General features: G+C 39.2%; 1 protein-coding gene across 1 annotated transcript in view; it reads left to right on the top strand.

The window, feature by feature from the left end:
- Positions 1-12113, top strand: part of LOC146004723 (UNC93-like protein MFSD11) — a 123604-nt gene that overhangs the window by 84826 nt on the left and 26665 nt on the right. Inside the window, exon 3 of the mRNA XM_083143679.1 lies at positions 10944-11120. Within this exon, the coding sequence (XP_082999805.1) occupies positions 10944-11120 (177 nt within the window). The remainder of the gene's footprint in view (positions 1-10943; positions 11121-12113) is intronic.

Consider the following 12113-nt stretch of genomic DNA (forward strand, 5'->3'; position numbering starts at 1 on the left):
TGTATAGCAGTTTTTTTACTTTTCAATAAACAAGAACTTCCAGACTTTGTTTACGAAATTGTGAACTTTTTCCTTCCCGAATTCATGGATTTTTTTCTCTTCCTACAAGTTGAAATCACATACGGCCGTGCTATTAATTAGCAGTTGAGGATTTTTGAACTAAACCGTTCACTTCAACATTAATTTTTGAGCTGAAGATGTGTCATATTCTCGTTATATGCTAAGATGTCCTAGTAACCTATTAGATTTACTGCAAATGCGTTCTTGTCCAACATTTTGAGGCAATTTGTCCTACTTTCCGCTGAAGAGTGATCTGATAGCCCTATGTGTGACGAGAACTGTTTTACTCAATTTCTGATATAATTTATTCCAGCATTCCTTCAACTTGTATTACCTTGTTATTACCTCCAATGCTTACACGACTTTTTCTTCTTGCTCGACCTTTGGGTTCAGAAAACACCCCCATCTCCCGCGTGTAAATAGCAGGCAACAACACTCTGGAAGTCCATAATGTATACTACTTGTTTACTACATATTTTACGAAAATATTAGAATATTAGCTTGATATACAGTAACTGTGTGTGTGATTGGAACGAACGAAATAAAACTTGGTAAATTGAGGTTTGTTTGAAATGCACTAAAAAGAGCCAAAAATTCGCATTTTGAATCGAAGTTGAAGTTTTTAATCATTTTATACACGTGAAAATATAAAGAAATTTTGTTTCCAGCTGTAACAATATATCATTACTTTATCTTATAACGTCCTATTATAGTAAAAAAAGAAAAGAATAACATTAATTAGAATTAATAACAAGTTTCATCAAGTTATGTTTTGATTCATTTCTTGACAAAAGCCGACGACCTGCTTCTTGGCCTCTGATGTAGCCCTCCCTTTTTTCCTGTGTATACACTTTTCCTGCAGCCTCTGTGACTTGTTTCACACATCTTTCAATCCCTTGACCATGACAAGGCCACTGAGAAACTTGCATAGGCTTGTCAATAAATTCCTTTATTTCTGTCAAGGTCATTTTGCATGTTAATGGAGGTTCATAAACTCCATCAAACCAGTCTATCAACTTCAATAAGTTTGAAGCAGAGGTGTTTATAGAAGGTGTCTTCCTTGGACGTACTGAAAGGTCTACAAATGTATCATCATTGCCTCCTCTCAAATCGATGATCTTTTGAATTCCAGCTCTCCTTTCTTCCTTATTATTTGAGCACAGCAGTGTCTGAATTAACATTTCACTAAATGCATACCACGCTGAACGCTTAACAGTCGGCAAAACAGCATTTACTACAGCCTTGTTTTGCAGTCTAAGCTGTTGCAATTGTGGACCTTCTATCCACAAATGTTTTACTTTGATATTGAACCAACATGGATAGTACACACCAACGATGTATTCCACAATCAGCCTTAAATTCTCGAGATTTTTGCCTTTTAGGCCATGTTTGGAAACCCATAAGCGACAAAGTCTGTTTGCTGTTGTAAGCCAAATGGCTCACTGGTCCAATTTCAAGAAGTGCCAGATTATTGGGAAGTTTACCTGCTCTTATGGCCTGTGTAATTCTATATCCATACGCTTCATCGCTTGACAGATCCTTCACAATACTGTCACTGAGTTCAATAACAGGTACTCCAATTGAAATTTTTGGAAATTTAGGATTAATATCAAGCTCTGTAGCTGCATCTAACATTTTACCAATGTCACCTGTCCACTTGTTGTTTGACAAAGTCTTCCCATCAAGGGCTGTGATTAAATGACGAAGACGTAACTCGTTGGTGTGAAGAGCACAAACTAGCCAGTTAAGTTTGCGGCCTAGTTTGACTTCTACCCAGTGCATGGTGCCACCTTCCCAGCCGGTATTAATATTTGTTGAAGCACCTCCAATTGCTTGTATTGTTTTATCAATACCTTTCTCTTTCATGAAATTCAGTAAATTGTCAGCAATTATTTCAGCTGGTTTTTCATTCTTTGAGCTTATCTCTGGTGTAAAGTGATAAAGGTATCTCCCACCTGGCTCACTACAAACTGAATAATGTTGTTCTTTCATAGTATTGGGAAACTGCTGCTGTGAATTTTCAGCCTTCAGCATAACTTTAGTTGAATCTTCAGGACCATCGAAAAATATGCAATCAATTTGACCCTTCTTACAAATTTCTTCAAATTCATTGTCTAATGATGACATCAATTTCTCTTGCGCTCTCGTTACTTTATTGTGGTCAACAACAAGTTTCGTGTTTTCTTCAGTGATCAAGCCGATATCAATAAATGCAGCGGTGGTAATTGCAGCTGTCGCACGAAGACCAACACCGTATCTGATGCTCTGCATAGCAACATTAGGTATATCTAATGTATTGTACTGTTTCTCTCCATTAGAAGTTGAAGGAGCTGCTAAATCATAATTTGATTCACTTCCATCTTCTGTATCAGATTCTTTTTGATCATTTTCAACCCCAGAGGAACTTTCTTCATGTGACGGAAGTGAAGAAGTCTACAAGCATTCCTTTTCATATTCAGCAAGTCTTGTTCTCTCAACTTCTTTCTGTTGGAAAAAATAAAGAAGTATAATATTAATATTAATAGTACAAAATATAACATAATAATAGTAAAATATTAATAGTGCAGATAACTACAATACATATATAAAAGAACTACAAGATCTTGTAATCAATTTTAGGCACTTATCAACAACTGTTTTCATGAAAATTTGGGAATAACCCATACGTTTAAATGACAAAAAAATTTTAAAAAATGTTAAAAAGTAGGAACTTTTCACATAGATATTTACCAAGCAAGACCTAAATATTTACAAGTAACCAAAATATATTTCAAATTACCTAATCATACCACAACTTTTTATCACCCCTCAAATCAGGATTTTTAAAGATGAAAAATTCAACACGCCCTAATGAATTATAACCCCCGCCCCCCCCCCCCCACACACACATTTTATGAATTGTGTCAAGAAAAATTGGAGCCTATTCACATCCATACGGAACTTGGAAGAAAGCCCACGTAGAGATTGGGAAGTTCTGTTCCGACAAAATCGGGATGTATAGTAAATTAAAAAGCAAAGTGCTACCTTGTGCTTTGCATCAAGCCATGAAGGCGTATAGGGGGACAAAAAAATATAGGACAAAATCCCGATTCTCTCCCGTCGGTGATCGAACCCAGTTCTCTCGAATGGTAATAAAACGCCCTAACGACTGAGCTACTGCGGCACATATATGTAGTATAGTAGCCTATGTAATTAAGGCAAGAATTGTTTTAGCGTTTCGTTAAACGTTTTTAGGCGAATAATTTTCGGACATATATTGTATAGCTCTTGTCGGTTCTGCGACCTGGCTTGGGAAAAGGCAATTTTCTGACGAACAACATTCCACCTGACAAGTCACGTGAATTTCCTACATTTCCTGTGCCTGTTGGCTTTTGCATGAAAGACGAGTTGCTCTTGAGACAGACAGAATCACCCGGTCACCTAATGGTGCAATGTGTGTTGCCTACCCTTCCGGCATTATTTACTGCCATTAAAGTCTTATGGGGAAGAACATTTTTCCACCACTGTACACCATTAGGAGGTTTATGCACTTTTATTTGTTATTAGAATACAGAAATGACACATGTTGTGTCAATTGGTATATTTTGGGTTCCGTGTGCAGGGAGGTTGGTTCTCCTTCAGTCTTTGAAGCTGACGTCACTCAAGTCGTGGCTTTACATGAACTTTCCTATCGGATAAATTCTCAACGTGACATTCTGTTGGTCGTCTAGACGTGTGCGGTCTCTGGCGCACGTCGCCATGCTCTTGAGATCGGAAACTGTAAATACAGCACGCGTCGTGGAATAAATAACCTAATGTATTTGTGTGCATTTGCAGCAAGGATGTCATAATGGCTTTGTGAACGGATGCCAAGACACGCATCACATAATCTTCTTCTTCTATATATATAAAAATGGTTGTATGTGTGTGTTTGTTCCCGCATAACTCTCGAACGCCTGGAGCGATTTCAACCAAACTTGATACACGTATCACTTGCAATCTCGAAAGAAACACTGTGGGGGTAAGACACCCATGGCACCACTAGAGATGGGGGTGGGAAGGGATGACATGTAAAAATAATCGAAAACGACCGATATTAGTGTGGAATCCATAGTTTTAGGGGTCGCTAAGATGAATAGTGACACTCCCAATGCCATTTAACTCCAAGACACCCCTGCCTCCCCTATGGGTGTGGGTGGGAAGGGGTGACATGTAAAACGACTGATATTAGTGTGGAATCCATAGTTTTCGAGGCCACCGCGGCACCCCTAGGGGTGTGGGTGGAAGGGGGTGACATTTAAAAATAATCGAAAACGACCGATATTAGTGTAGAATCCATAGTTTTCGAGGTTGCTAAGATGAATAGTGACACTCCCAATGCCATTCAACTCGAAGACACCCCTGCACTCCTAGGGGTGGGGGGTGGAAAGGGGGGTGGCATGTGATGCTTAGCAAACTAAAATTGACAACGTTCTAAATGAACACGACAATCCACCTGAAACACGGAAGTCTTCGCGCTCATTCAGAAATGAATTACAATGTGAAGCATTGATGTCTAAATTTAGCATGCAAGGAAGCCTAGCTTCATTGTCTTAGTCCATTCTCCGAAAATCCGTTCACCTTAACATCCAGAGAAGACACGTCGTTGGAAACATGGTTGCCAAATTTAGCTCTTCCCCAAACTGTTGATACCGTTATTTTTATTGCAAAAAGTAACTTTGTTACAGGTATTCACTTTTAAGAGTAGTTAGTTACAGTTAGAGTCAGGAGTAACTATACAATTACTTCCAAACACAGAGACAAGTAATGAACTCCTTCCACAGACCGACAACAACTGTATACAGTACAGCGTGCCGTCGAAAGAAAGTCAACCTTCACATAGTCACGTAGGCTTCTTGACTGTCCAGCCTTGCCCTCGCGCTAATTGATGTGTCGTTAGCTTACCTTGAACCACCGCTAGGTGTCGCGTGGGTTGTTACCCTCTTCAGACATTTGGTACGTACGTGCTGGCCAGACCAAACATAATACGAGTAGAATGTTTACACACCAACCAGAAGGAGGCTGATCGCCAAATCTGGTTCTTACAGAAACCAGAGAAAATGGTGTTGCGCTTTGTTTGAATTCGATGTGACGCCATATAGTCCATTGCGTTATGTACAGTAACTCTTCGACAAGGTAGTTTTTGAATCTGGCCCATGAGAGAACAACAGCGTTTTGATTTATTCCCTGCGCTACGTTTTCTACAACCGCAGTGTGGCATTCCGATGTAAAACGTACTCGCGGACATTTTTAGAAGGCAACTTTTAATCGGTCCAGCCTGGTCTGTAATTGTAAATAAATTCAATTCCGGACTGGGAGAGAAAATCAGCAAACGTAAATGAGTTCTTGACAGTGTATAACCTTTTAAAGCATTTCAATTCGGTCCAGTAACCTTTTTTCCGGATGAATTTAAATACGGTCCAGGAACCTTTTTTCCGGATGAATTTAAATTCTGTTCAGGAACTTTTTTTTCCGGATGAATTTAAATTCGGTCCAGTAACCTTTTTTCCGGATGAATTTAAATACGGTCCAGTAACCTTTTTTCCGGATGAATTTAAATACGGTCCAGTAACCTTTTTTCCGGATGAATTTAAATTCTGTTCAGGAACTTTTTTTTCCGGATGAATTTAAATTCGGTTATGGAACCTTTTTTCCGGATGAATTTAAATTCGGTCCAGGAACCTTTCTTCCGGATGAATTTAAATTCGGTTCAGGAACCTTTTTTCCGGATGAATTTAAATTCGGTCCAGGAAGCTTTTTTCCGGATGAATTTAAATTCGGTTCAGGAACCTTTTTTTCCGGATGAATTTAAATTCGGTTCAGGAACCTTTTTTTCCGGATGAATTTAAATTCGGTTCAGGAACTTTTTTTTCCGGATGAATTTAAATTCGGTTCAGGAACCTTTTTTTCCGGATGAATTTAAATTCGGTTCAGGAACCTTTTTTTCCGGATGAATTTAAATTCGGTCCAGTAACCTTTTTTCCGGATGAATTTAAATTCGGTTCAGGAACTTTTTTTTCCGGATGAATTTAAATTCGGTCCAGTAACCTTTTTTCCGGATGAATTTAAATACGGTCCAGTAACCTTTTTTCCGGATGAATTTAAATACGGTCCAGTAACCTTTTTTCCGGATGAATTTAAATTCGGTTCAGGAACTTTTTTTTCCGGATGAATTTAAATTCGGTTAAGGAACCTTTTTTCCGGATGAATTTAAATTCGGTCCAGGAACCTTTCTTCCGGATGAATTTAAATTCGGTTCAGGAACCTTTTTTCCGGATGAATTTAAATTCGGTCCAGGAACCTTTTTTCCGGATGAATTTAAATTCGGTTCAGGAACCTTTTTTTCCGGATGAATTTAAATTCGGTTCAGGAACCTTTTTTTCCGGATGAATTTAAATTCGGTTAAGGAACCTTTTTTCCGGATGAATTTAAATTCGGTTCAGGAACCTTTTTTTCCGGATGAATTTAAATTCGGTTAAGGAACCTTTTTTCCGGATGAATTTAAATTCGGTTAAGGAACCTTTTTTCCGGATGAATTTAAATTCGGTCCAGGAACCTTTTTTTCCGGATGAATTTAAATTCGGTTCAGGAACCTTTTTTTCGGATGAATTTAAATTCGGTTCAGGAACCTTTTTTTCCGGATGAATTTAAATTCGGTTCAGGAACCTTTTTTTCCGGATGAATTTAAATTCGGTTCTGGAACCTTTTTTTCCGGATGAATTTAAATTCGGTTCAGGAACCTTTTTTTCCGGATGAATTTAAATTCGGTTCAGGAACCTTTTTTTCCGGATGAATTTAAATTCGGTCCAGGAACCTTTTTTTCCGGATGAATTTAAATTCGGTCCAGGAACCTTTCTTCCGGATGAATTTAAATTCGGTCCAGGAACCTTTTTTTCCGGATGAATTTAAATTCGGTTCAGGAACCTTTTTTTTATTAATTCCAATTCGGTCCAGGAACCACTTTTCCGGAAGAATTTAAATTGGGTCCAGGAAACCTTTTTTCTGGACCTATTTAAATACGGTCCAGGAACCTTTTTTCAATGTAACTATACGCAACTTGGACCGAATTTTAATTGTGCGAGAAAAAAGGTTCCGGTCCTGCAGCGGAACCCAATAGAACCCATTAGAATTTATGGGTTCTTGGACCTGTAACAACCCTGGTGTGTACACCATAATTTTCATAACAGACAATCGTGCATCTCTAGGCACGGTGTGAAATTCTACGCAGCATTGTGCAAGTGATCGTGGCAAATGCATTCCGAACGGCTTCTTTCAGTTCGCTAGTTGTGTGGCAACGCGTGCCGGCAACTTGCTGTTTGATATAACCCCCACAATGCATTATCACACGATGAAAGATCGGGAGTTCTGGGAGGCCAGTTCAGAGGTGCTGTAACTGTGGAGAACCACGTCGAATCCATGTCTTACGAAACACTTCATTAAGATATTCTCGCACGGCAATCGAATAATGGGCTGGTGCTCCGTCTTGCTGAAACCAGAAGCGATCGATAAGTCCTTCGGCTTGCAGTTGAGGAACAAACTAGTCTCATAACATGGTGAGATAGGTTTCACCGTTGACAGGAAACTGAAAGAAATATGGACCGAAAAGGGATGTTGCTGACATTGCAGCACAAAGCATAACATGGGGAGGGTTCTTTCCACATCTTCTAAGAAGTGATATATCACTATCTGGACACAACTACTACTACCACTTAGGAAGAATTCACACCGAAGCGACACGCGACATGCAACATGCGACACGCGACATGAGTGTTTCACACCGAAGAGACAAGATGCACGCAACACTGGTTTCTTTGTTCAGTTTGCATGATGGTACTGATATAATTGCATTAATCAGTTTATTAGTCACCCGAGAATAGCGTAATGAGAGACATTGTTACATGTAAATTGCGTTGTAAAATTTGTGCAAGTTATTGAATCTTGGGAGAGGCATGTTGTGCATAAGGAAACTGAGGAATAATATGCAATGACCTGAAACTGTATACGCTAGACTTTTCAGCCTGAATAAAGCGAATTCCTAAACACTACAGAAATGGTTCTCAACCTTCGTGAAACCATGTCACGGTATTTTTTTTAAGTCAATGCCCTTAGCTGAAGAATTTTCCTGGTAAATCTTTACAGTATTGAAGATTTTATGCATGAATTAACATGTACCTATGAAATTAAATATTGATAAATAAATTCTATCATAATCATAAGAGTAATAATAGTTTGACTACGTGTGTAGGATTGTTGACAAATATAAACATATGGAAAACAAAGTGGTAACGTCGTCTCCTTGTAATTAAGTGATCCCGGGTTCGATAATCGGGGAGGCACCAGGCAGATCCAGTTCTGATTAGTCTATTTGTGTATAAAATGGACTTAAAAAAACGAAAACTCACAACTCAAATATGATGTTGGGATTATGATAGTTGTCAACCAGTTTCAGCAGAAGAATTCGGTGCTCAGTATAGTTGATACGAGGGCACCGTATCGGGTCGCGGTCTCTTTGGTTCGAAAGGTTGCATTGATTACTGAGTGTTGGCTTCCAAGCGACATGTTTCGCATGTCGCGTGTTGCGTGTTTCTTCGGTGTGAATTCTCCCTTAGAACTACAACCACTAAGTATCACTACAAAGCACTACCACAGCACAGACTCGCATACCTACTGGGTAAAGGGACTTTTGGCTCACCCTGTATAAAAACGAAACTAAACAAGAAATTGAAACACTAGAACCGTAGGGCTTAGTCGAGCAACGAAATACTATGGTGTCGACCTCCGTGGCGTAGTGGTTAACACAGCGCGCTACAACGCCAAGGACTCCGTGTTCAAATACTTTATGGGCATGGGTTTTCTTTGTAAGTGTTTCTTAATCAATTTAATCATATCATCACCCATCCTCATTTTCGCGTTTAGCCAAAAGTAAAGCGAAGTAAAATAAATAATCAATCCCAAGAATGACGGCGTGAGGGGTTAGATAATGATGAGTAGAGCCAGATTTGGGCATTTATTTTGGTTAAAATAGGCAGGCAAATAGGCATTTATAATGTGGAAAATAGGCACAAAAAGCAAAAAAAAAATAGACACAATGAACCAAAAAAGTAGTATAATCTATAATTCCATTCAAAAAGTCAAAAGCCACATGGAAATAACATTTGAGGCGTTGCGGATGCGAAGGGTGAACTCAACAAACGTGCATTGTGAGGGAAATGCGTTTCAAGTTGTCAGGCACAGTGCTAACTCAACAAAAAGCTTTGGAAATCACGCATGAAACGTTCCGATCTACTGTTGCTAAGTTTTTGTGGAGTTTGCACTGTGCCTGACAACTTGAAACGCATTTCCCTCACAATGTACGTTTATTGAGTTCGCCATTCGTAACCGCAACGCCTCATTTTTATTTTCCTTGGAAAATAAAACATTTTGACATTCATGGATAAGTAGTCTGTCAGAAAGAATGCTTTTCCTAAAAGAAAATGATCTCTCTAGTCCGATATAAGTAATTGGAGCATACATGAAACAGCTGGATTCAAACCATCAAGAAAGGAATTTCCAACTTTAAGAATATCACAAATTGTTTTCAAGTTTTCCAATTCCACATTTGTAATTACACGTTTGCGATTTTCTGCAACAGCTAATTTTTTCTTCCAGCACTTCAATCAGCTGCTGCACCAGGGTGCGAAATCCCGGGGAGACGGGGGAATTCCCCTCCCCCACAAAACAGTTTGAAGTCAAATATATGGGTACTTTACTGGAGCAATATTGAAAACACACACAAAGAATGATTAACAAAGAGCCTCATCCCTAAGGACACTGAAGGCACGAATCCCCAGAACACAGAAATTAATCCGAATTGGTATTTCTTCTCCATTTCTGATCCCCTTTCGTCAGCTACCGCAAAGTATATAAATATATAAATAAAACTCAGAGTTAACCCAGGAATCAAATTATCTGTTGCACCAACAGAAACGCCAGGTAAGCTGGGAGTAAAAGGAGGGTCAACTTTACCCTCCGAGATCAGCGAGTAAAAGCGGAGTTAACCCACACGCAGCGGAGTAATGGCTGCCATCCGCAACCGGCAATGTATCACTTCAGAATTTCAAAACTAAATAAATGTTAAATAGGAAGTCATAGATTCAAACTGTGCATCTCAAAAGCGAGAAAAATCTAGTATGTTACTATGTATATAGTTTGGGAGATGTTTACTGTACATATTTTGCTGTACTTGAAATTTCCTCATGCCCGTTGCTTGTCACTGTTTAGGATACCAATGTCCAGGTACCATTGTTTCTATCCTTTCCTTGTTTCCTTCCACATCACGTGTAGAAGCTCGCCAACCACGCCTTCTCGAAAGTAGTGACCAATCACGCACTTCCATCTGTATGACGTTTAGGCACTTGCTTTGAGTCTAGCTTCTCTCCTAGGGTAAATTCAAAGTTTCGTGACTCGCTATGTCCATCGCAGCTTACACGTTGGTGCAACAGAAGATGATCGTTACTCGAGGATTACCCTGACCCACGGATCTTTTTACTCCCGAGTTATTACAACGTTGGTGCAAACAGGCATTACTAGACGAGCGCCTTTAAATGACCCGAAAGGACAAAATCTATTGGTCTGGAGACCGCGGTGGCCACTCAACTGGACCACGGCGACCGATCCATGCACCAGGAAATTGGACATTCATCCATTCACGGACAATTAACGAGACATGGAAAACTTCCTATGCAACCTGACTTTTGACTCACCCTGTCTAACGCCCAAATCGAGGTACTGATTTTAAAAGTGTTTTCTATAGCATAAATGAAAGGTGTTTTCAGCAAGGTTAACTCACTTCCTGTGAATATAATCATTGGTTTTATTATCCACAGGTTGTTCATAGCGCAGTTCCTCATACCACTAACATGGCTGCTGTACGTAGCGTCTGTCGTCATAGGTTTCGGAGCAGCGTTGATATGGACGGGCCAAGGAAACTATCTGACACTGAATTCAGACTCCAAAACGATTTCCAGAAACTCGGGAATATTCTGGGCCATGCTTCAGATGAGGTGAGTATTTCTGAATCATTGCAGTGTTCTTTTAGTGCTTGTACAGTCATGGACACTTCTGGCTTCTCAAACAATCCACAAGTGTTAATGACCGTATATGTGTATTAACGTCACCACACCCCAAGGCTAAAACCAGCAAAATGGCCAGAAATGTAGTTCGCAATGATGTCTACACTACGCTCGATTTTGATCGATTTGCTTTATTTTAGTTCGGTTTTTGTGCCACTTTTGGCTAACTTGCTCAGAAGTTCAAGACCTATAAATTGCCAAAAAAAAGACTTATAAAAAGACCTAAAAATATAAAAAAAAGGGACCTAAAACGGGAAAAGGACGTATAAATGTGATCCAAATTAATTAGTAACTTCAGTTTTAATTACATATTTAATGAATAAGAAAAATTCAAAATTCTGGTGGTATGGAGCACACAGTGCGAAAAAGCTGAAAGCTTCAAAACAAAATAAAGTTGCCACTTACAGCGCGACCTTCCAGACAAGTTACGGTTAAAGGACCTTGTACCGTACCTGCTTCAGTCGTCCAAAAATATATTTCTTTCTTTCTTTTTTTATTTCTTTACTACAGAAAATATGTTTAAGAGGTGATAAACTGATGATGATTCGAGCTTAGAATGGGCAGTAAAAACGTAGTCGAAAGAACACAAGTTGCAAAAAAAAAGGCCTAAAAAAAGGCTAAAAAAGGACCAATAAGCCAAAAAACGCCGAAAAAGGCAAAAAAGGACAAATAAAACACACCTTTTTCTGGCCTACAATGACCCAAAATGAACATATATTATGTTGGGCCTCGTCATCGGACACTAGGAAAAAAAAGGATATTTCCTCAACTTCCAAGTCCTAGTGATAAGTGATGATATGGATTAATGGACACTCACAAACATCAATGTCCAGGCCGGGATTCGAACCCGGGAACTCTGGAATTGACTACGCTCGATGATAGTTTGCCGGTGTTATAGCCTGTATTCCAAAGTTTATGTACATT

This window comes from Lepisma saccharinum, chromosome 22 (genome assembly GCF_977018435.1).
Source record: "Lepisma saccharinum chromosome 22, izLepSacc3.1, whole genome shotgun sequence".
Taxonomy (NCBI): domain Eukaryota; kingdom Metazoa; phylum Arthropoda; class Insecta; order Zygentoma; family Lepismatidae; genus Lepisma; species Lepisma saccharinum.